At 31.0% G+C, this 8,984-nt stretch overlaps 1 protein-coding gene and 1 long non-coding RNA gene across 3 annotated transcripts in view; one reads left to right on the top strand and one right to left on the bottom strand.

The window, feature by feature from the left end:
- The window catches only part of LOC111615010 (UDP-xylose and UDP-N-acetylglucosamine transporter-like), a 36,206-nt gene that overhangs the window by 6,843 nt on the left and 20,379 nt on the right, over window positions 1–8,984 (top strand). For both annotated transcript variants that reach the window (XM_023356387.1, XM_023356386.1), the window contains exon 2: window positions 2,549–2,662. In XM_023356387.1, the coding sequence (XP_023212155.1) occupies window positions 2,549–2,662 (114 nt within the window). The remainder of the gene's footprint in view (window positions 1–2,548; window positions 2,663–8,984) is intronic.
- On the bottom strand, window positions 8,579–8,947 carry LOC111615011. Its single transcript, XR_002755020.1, has 3 exons — window positions 8,915–8,947; window positions 8,735–8,829; window positions 8,579–8,658 (listed from the first exon to the last, which is right to left on the bottom strand). It is a non-coding gene; the product is annotated as an uncharacterized LOC111615011 (long non-coding RNA).

Below are 8,984 nucleotides of genomic sequence, written 5' to 3'. Positions count from 1 at the left end.
GAAAAATGCTCAGAGGATAAGGATAACTTGCCAAAAAGAAAACGCTCTCGGTTAATAGTGCTTTTAGTGATGACGAAGAAAACATTGTTTAATTTATATTAATATGTATCACTTAAGAAAATTTTAATAAAGATATTTATCTTAATTATGAAAATATAATAGCATGTTTTTTTAATTTTTGGAACCTAACCCTCCTTTCCTTACTAGTTCTTTGTTTCGTATAACACGGATTTGCATAACACGGCAAATTTTTGGTACGTAACTACCGTGTTATACGGGGGTTACCTGTATGTTGTGTATATACAGTACTATATAAGAATATATACTAGAGGTGGAAAATACAGTTTTGCTTTTAGAACTGGAACTGTTATGATAGAATGCTTTTAGAACTGGAACAATTGGCTAGACCTGGGCTAGACAGTTCCTCAGAACCATTATGTTCCATCAAAACTTTTGGATTAGATAAATGGTTTGCCAGAATCATTGGACTATATGGTTCATCAGAATTGCCTAGTCTGTTAATTAAGTGTCTTTGCCAGCTTTATATAGGGACTAGAGATTCTCTGCCAGCTTTATATATATATAATAGAATACTTATGTCTTTCTGTTCTAATCTTTTTGATTGATCTGCACCAAATTTTTCATACTTATTCGAGGAAAATAGTCTACCATGAAAGGGGCTGTCCATAAATTACATAAGGGCGATTTTGGCCATTCTACACCCCACACACCCCGTGTAAGAAACCATAATATTTTCTTTGATCTCCTCCCCTTTGCTATCTTACATAATATTTAGGCTCTAAATGAGTGACAAGCAACCTTTATGGATTTGGGCAACGAGTGTACTTTGTATAAGCAGGCTTTGGTAGGCTGCTTGCATTTTTTTCTTATAGAATTCCAGGCCTTTAAGCCAGTTGAGGATAGGTACTAAAATAATATTGGCTAATGATATACAAACTAGCAATATATTGTTTCATTTTTTCACTGGTCAAATTTAGTTTGAATGCTCATTATGAATATCAGCTTAATTAGAATGTGTAATGACATGATGTAGCAAACAGAAAAATAACATTACAGTAGAACCTCCATTATCCGGATTTTCAATTATCTGGATTGTTCAAAATAAACAAAAATTTTATGAATTTGCTGATTTGCACTTGGCGAATTTCGACACTGTTTATGTACGTGATGGAATGCATAACTTTTTTTGTTTCAACAACATCTCACCCAGCACAGTGGTCGTAAACTCTTAAATATATTTCACGTAGTAATAATAATATAACTTGACGTACGTATTTATAAATAATTTATATTCGAATTACATCATTTCTATGACCAAGGGCGGCGTAAGGCATGGACGACGTGGGCCATTGCCTATGTCTCATGGTCCGAAGGGCCTCGCGCCTCGAAGGTTTATGCGTTACTTAAAAGCCGCGAACGTGACAAAAAAGTTTTACTCGTCATAAAACGATAAATAGTTTGTCAAATTTTTATTCATAAAAATGCAGTTTCAACTGCTTTTTACTTTATAAAATCCGTCTTCTTGCGCCACCAAAGGGCCTTTTAAATAATAGGTAGTCTGTTAGCGTTGGTCAGTAGTAGCTCAAATTCAATACGAACGTTTGTTTCTTGAAAATTTGATCACAATTTAAATACAGTATTTTTTTTAATATTACCGATATGTCATCGAAAAGAAAACGTGTTGTATTATCATTAAAAGACAAATTAAAGTATATGTTTCGATTATCCGGATTTTTCCTTATCCGGACTATCTTCATCCCCAATTAGTTCGGATAATCGAGGTTCTACTGTATTTTGTTAAAGCCCCAGGGAACCTACATATTAGGAACTTGCAGGCTGCAGGTTGCTCATGACTGACCTCTAGATTAATTTTACTTGAAATCATTGTTTTGCAAAAAATTTAATTAATATAGTTTTTTTCTAATATTGTTTCAGACTAGTTTCCCATATTACATATTTATATCATTTGATATAATAAAAAGAATCATAAATTTTTGTCCAATCGAACTAGGTCTATATAAGAAAAAAAAAAAAAAGAGTGAGTTGACCTGTGGAATGTAATTGTAATCCATTATAGTTTTTCTATTGCTAATGTTGAAGTTAAAACTATAACAAATAACTAAATCATAAAAAACTGAACAGTTTATGAAGAGATTAAAAAGTGTAAACAAATTATGCTAGATTAAATATGGAATCCAAATCCCTTTTATAGAAGTAAAAATTTTTTAATGCAATAGAGAATTATGATTGATTCTATACCTTTGATGATTATATAAATCATATTAAAGATAGTTTTAAAAACCGATGATAAAATGTACTCCTCATTTTAATAATCTAAACTAAGCTCTTTCAGTATCGAAAATAATCATAACTTCATGTAATATGAGATTATGATATTATGTTATGATATAATATCGATTTAAGATTTTTACCAGAAACTTGAAATTGTTTTGTTAACATCAAATTTTTATTAATATTTTACAAAAGAGAATAAAAATGAATTTAAAAAATTTTTCTTTCTTTTTAGGGAGGTGCCACAGAGTGGTAATCTGATCACTTTATCCCAGTTTTTATTTATTGCTGTTGAAGGATTAATATTTACCATAAAATTTGGCTCTGAGAAACCAGTCATTCCAATTAAGTAATTCATTTTTATCATATATAATAATTTATTAAGATTTTTCTTTTGAATAGTTTGTGTAAATGTATTCATACATACAGTACAGGAACCCCCGTATAACACAGCACTTCTATATCATGGATTCACTCTAACACGGTTCGAGAATTGGTACCACCCCCGTATAACACATTACTGTTATAGCACGGATTCACTCTGAGACGGTTTGAGAATTGGGTAAAACCCTCGTACAACATGAAATGTAATAAATTTTTACATACTTAAGTAATAATAGTTCATGAAAATAATAATTTTCGTGAACTATTAGTACTTAAGTATGAAAATTTTCTTTTCTCGCCTTCTGTCAATACACATGGTCCTTCTCGAAACTTATTTCAATGTTGCTAGATCTCGATGCTTCTGCTTCTGATGTTGCCAGATGTTTTCCNACACATTATTATAATCTAGACATGTTAATCCTTAAATATACTTGTATGTTGGCCCATAAGTATATATAGTTGTGACCCAAAACTCCTTGACTTCTTTCAATGCGGCCCAGAGAAACAAAAAGGTTGAACACCCCTGATTTAGATGATACATTTGTTAATAAAACACTTCATGTTTTGCTCTAAATAGATAACAAGAAATAATCATGATAGTGTAAGTCGTAGCTGATTAAAATTTAAGGTTTAGAAAGTTTTTATCTTCAGATTATCATCATATTTTCACGTCTTAACTGTTAAAACGCATTGAAATGCGCATTTATAATATTTAATTAGCCATCATTTAATAAACAATCTAAATTTAATAAAATTCTTAGTCAAAATGGTTAAACTTAATATACTTGATTTAAATATAATTTTTGTAAACAAATTCTAAACAAGTTAAAGAAAAAGTCTTAAAAATCGTTTCTGAAACAAATTATTTGTATTTAGTTCTGTGTTTGCAATTAATTATAAAGCTCATATTCAACTAATATATTATATTCCTACCTTTTCTAAAGACGTACGAAATTTTCAGTTTTCTATTAATTGAAATGTCTTGTTAAACAATTATTGCATTAAATTAATTCGTTTATAAAAGGTTGAAACTCATAAATATGAGCGTGCTTTAAGTAATAAGTACAAACTGTCTATGGAAAGAATTCGACTTGAGAGCAACGCAAAATGTAATGTCCTTCAGTTAAACCAATCAGCACATTTCGTAACGATATCAGCACTTTTCGCTGAATACGTCAGGCGATATGTGAATTTTATTTTACAGTATTTTCTCTCATTAGATTGCACAGCGACTTTTCCGTTGTGTTAATTTTTTATAGCATGCATTAACTGTAAAGAATCATGCATTTAACACGACTATAGCAAACTTCCTCGTTTTCCAATACCATAACGTGAAGCTTTCATAATACTATTTATAATGGCGGTCTAGGTAAATTCAAAATAATAATAATAATAATAAAATGATAATAAATAATGTGAATTGAAAAGCAATAAAATTCTTATGTTATAATTTATTCGACAAATATTTCATGCAATTATTTAATTAATATTTAATCGCCATTTAATTAATCAGTATTTCATTTAAGAATTCCATAGCTGGTTTTTAATGTTTTATAATAAATTAATAAAATTTGGAGTATAATTTTTGTTTACAAATTTCATTCATCGTTCTAAAGTTCTAGTGCACAGATTTTACTTCGGTAAAGTTATTTAAAGCTACTTTCTGATATCAAAAACGACCTCCAATAGTTTTTTAATTTTTTTAATTAATAGATTTTATTATATATACGTTTAAGTCGGGGGGTTGGAAATCGCAATAAAAAACGTAATTTTTTAAAAATATTTAAAATATACGGCCAGCTAGTATAACCCTACTTCAAACCCTTCTCCTCCTGAAACGTTTATGAGAATGTCCCGGGAAATTCAACACCAGCTGTTCTCAAGGTCATCCAGCTGTAAACACAATGACTCATCGGTGTTAAGTTTCGCAGAAAGGCGAGACAATGGAAAATAAAGTTTGAAGCTTTCTCTTCAAAATTAATGCATTTCTTTCGTTTTTTTTCAGTTTTAGGTATTTTTTATGTTTAATTAAAAATTCCTAAACAAAAATTCGGGAACAAGTGGTTAATTAATAAATTAACTACATTCATATTATATGCCTTAATTTAGGTTCTTAATGTAATATGGATGCTGTATATTCAATTATATCTATGTTACTGTGAAAGACCGAAATTAGAGAATGTCGATATTCTCCGGTAAATGTCGACACATACAAAACGTCGGTAAAAGACCGAATATTTGGTTTTCTATATCTATATCTATACTACTATATAAAGAGACAACGTATTTTTCGTTTGTGACCACTAACCGTGAAAACTACTGAACCAATCGTTATCAAATTTTAACTGTAGCATCTTTATGACCCCCGGAATGTTTACCACTAATCAAACCTGCAGATTTTTTATTAATTAAATAAAACTNAAAAAAATAACATTTTTACTGCCTAAATTCAATCCTTTTATACAGATTGAAACAAACGATTTCGGACATTCTAGACCCGCACACACCCCTGTGTAAGAAACTGTAATATTTTCTTTGATTCCCCCTCCCCTTCCCCTTCCCTATCTTACGTAATATTTTGGCATGATTTTATAGAAAGACTAGCTGTTACCCACAACTTCGTCCACGGAGGTTTTGCAAGCAAACCCCATTTATATTCAATATTTCAACAACCATAGTAATTGTTATATAACACCTACTGCTGAAAAGAATTGCTGAGAATCAAGCAAACTATTTTCAATTTGATCAATTTTCTGGAATGTTTACAATTGTTCTATAATCGAACCAATATGCAATAACAAACTCAAATTTAAAACGGTTCGAACATTTTTAAAATTGAAATAGATAAAAATATTTATAACAATGTCTGAAATGTTATCAATTTAATACACCTGAGTACTCAATGAAGACTAAACTCAGTTAAAAACAAAAAATTGCATCTAAAATAGTACAGTAGAAGCCGTTTTTCCGGTTAAGCCTTAATCCTCTCCCTCTCCCCCCGCGGGGAAATTTCGAAAAATCCCTTCTTAGTGTGCGTTTCCATGACGTACCCTAAGTGTCTACCAAATTTCACCTCTTTAGGTTAAGCGGTTTGCTCTGGGCGATGATGAATCAGTGAGTCAGTCAATCAGGACAAGCAATTTTAAATATTTAGATTTTAACAAAAAAATTTTTTTATGAAACCCTAAAACCTTAGGTCCAAAATATATAATTATTAATTAGTTAATTAATATGTACTATTATTTATAAAAGACTTTATGAACAAATTTAAAAATATAAAAATTTAATGAATTTGAATGAACAATTTATTTTAAGAACTTTATTTTTTAATTATTAACAATTTTATTATTATTATTATTATCATCATCATTAATTAATCAACGTCATAATATTCATTTTTAGATTAATTTTACTTTTCACAAAAGGACGCAAAAAACTAGTTTGTCAATCTGTCAGACAAACTAGTGCACATGTAAACAGAAATGTCGTACAAAATAAAACAAAAGAGAATAGAAACCACATTCCGTTGCCATATTAAGTGGATAAGGTCAATAAAATAAACTACATGCTGCTAAAATGTGCTATGTGCACCTGAGGAATAAATCATAAAGCTTGTAAAATCTCTATATAATGGGGCAATACAACCAATGCTACTTTACGCAGCCTCTAGCTGGGGTCATGTGACTAGTAAAAATTCAGTAGCAAGTAAATTACTCTCTTCAAAGACAGTTTGCCATCAGAATTTCAAAGTGCTGCAGAACTGTTTCTACTAATGCTTCTGATACTAGCAGAGCTCCTTCTTTTGCACTATGTATTGTAAGAAAAGGTTCTAAACTACTACATCAGAACTACAAACATCAAGGCTCAACAACAGTCTTTACTCCTATCTACAGCTGTTCATATGCTACCACATTGCAATTACCCTACTAAATGTGATCATCATCCTGTAAACAAGATGATGATCACATTTAGTGTACACAGGGTACATTTAGTGCCATCTGCTTCTTCCATGGATAACCATGCAGACATTAATATCTACACAGATGGTCTAGTCTAAAAGCTCCCTTCATGTTGGCTCAAGTATCTGTATCTTCCTCCAAACTGACATATTTTGCCCAAAATATGTTAGAAGGTACAGATACTTCCCACATACCTCCTTCTATCAAACTGAAGAAAATGCTGACTACCAAGCTGTTCAGTGGGCCACTTCACTAGCAAACAAAACTCTGTCTATCAACATTTACAGTGATTCTCAGTTTGTCCTAAAAGCTCTATTAAATCCCAATTGCAATAGCAATAAAATTGCATATATCCAGCACCATATTAAAAATCTTGTAAATAAGATAGCTTTTATATTTTTTCCTGGCCATACTGGTATATTTAGAAATAAAAAAGCCAACTTTGAGGCTAAGTCAGCTGATTTGGACACTGATTTGGACTACACACATTCCTCTTTCATGTAGCAGCCTTAAAAAATTATATTCATGACAATGCTATGCAAAAGTGGAATCAACAATAGTTGAGCAGTAAAACTGGTAGAATAACAAGACTTCATTTTCCTAGTGTTGAATGCAAGATCTCATCACCACTTAGACATTTGCCTTATCATTGTCCAATTTATGATCAACATACACTTATTCTGAAATTAGAAATCTTTACGCTTGGTTTCAGGCGGACATGTCCACTTGATAAGCTTGTTCAGAAGCCACTGTTTTATGCTTTTTACAATTATGTTCAAAATACATGGAAGAAAAGACTATTTATAATTTTTAATATCTAGTTTTACATTTTAGTTTTTACTAAAAGCCAAATACTAATTTTATGTTTACTTTGTATCATGTATTTTGGTTTATGTATTCTTAGTGTTATACACCCATAGGAGTGGTGCACTTATTCTAATAAAAAAAAAAGAGAGAGAGAGAGAGAAACCACCACATAGTCTTTCTCCCATGAAAAAAACGGGTAGAGCATGAGTCTGCTAGCGTTATTATTTTATCATGTCACGTGAGATGGCTTTAGTACAACGAGTGATCTTAATAGAAATGGCCAAATTGAAGCCAAATTCAAAACTCCACCATTCAACGAGATAAAAAAATAAGAATATTACGTAAGACGAGATCTATTACCCCCCGTACCCCTGAGTAAGAAATCCTTGACCCCACCCACCCCAAAATACCATAGTGAATACCATAGTGAATAGTGGGGCTATCCATAAATTATTTATGGATAGCCCCACTATTCACTATTTTTATGGATAATTTATGGATAGCCCCAAACATAGATATTCACTCTTTCCTTGATTTAATCTCCTTGACACCTTGTGATAAATGTAACAATAGTAGACTAAAATGTCCAAACGTTTAATATAGTTTTCCTTTTAACATTTAGTCTTCTTATTTTTTGGCTGGGTAATGCTGGACATATCTACTAGTTGGGCTGCAATTTTTTAAAATTGCAGACCTATAAATTCCCACTGACGTCCATCTATCTTTCCTTAATCTCGAGAACATAGATAAATGAAAGATGAGACAAGATATGGTAACCTTAGGGACAAGAGGCCCGAATTAACTATATACGAACTTCTGATGCAAACTGGAAGTCATGTTTATTTCAATTGAAAAATTTTCCCCTGAAAGGTGTTAGATGGATGATTGGCACAACTTTATTGTTAAAGGTAAAGGTATAGGGGCAAGTCACTACTAATTTGAAGTGGAGAACATATAATTTAAATTAAATAAATTAAAAATATGATTAAAAATTGCATCCTGGCATTGTGATGATGTCACAATAAATAATTGCTTGTTACTAATAAAACAAGTGATTATAAACTTTAATAAAAGTTGTTGTGTACAGGCACAATGAAGTGACGTTTTTTCAACACTGGGCTAGTTGAATCTTTTATTTAGTTAGAACGTTTTTTCCATACATCAACGTTTCGGGCATCAGCCCCTCTTCAGCTAACTAAATATATATAAAAATATTTAACAGGACACAAATAAAAACCAAAAAACTCACATAAATTCTTTGTAAACCATACCTCATTTCAGCATGGACACTGCACATACAGTAGAAATCAGACTACACTTAGGTTTTTTTAACATTTTCAATATCAATTTTTTATCACAATTTTAACTATACAGGTTAAAAACAAAACCTTTTCTACATTTTATCACATAAACAAGATAAACTCTGCAGATTTTAAAAAACTAAAACTTACAAATTTCAAAAGTCTTTTTTTGCCACCTCGTCGACTGATCCGACAATTTGCATATAGCACTATGTGCCGT

The sequence above is a fragment of the Centruroides sculpturatus genome, unplaced genomic scaffold, assembly GCF_000671375.1.
Source record: "Centruroides sculpturatus isolate CEXI.00-Female unplaced genomic scaffold, Cexi_2.0 scaffold2146, whole genome shotgun sequence".
NCBI lineage: Eukaryota > Metazoa > Arthropoda > Arachnida > Scorpiones > Buthidae > Centruroides > Centruroides sculpturatus.
Note: the sequence above shows the minus strand (reverse complement) of the source record. Positions and strands in the feature narration are given on the sequence as shown.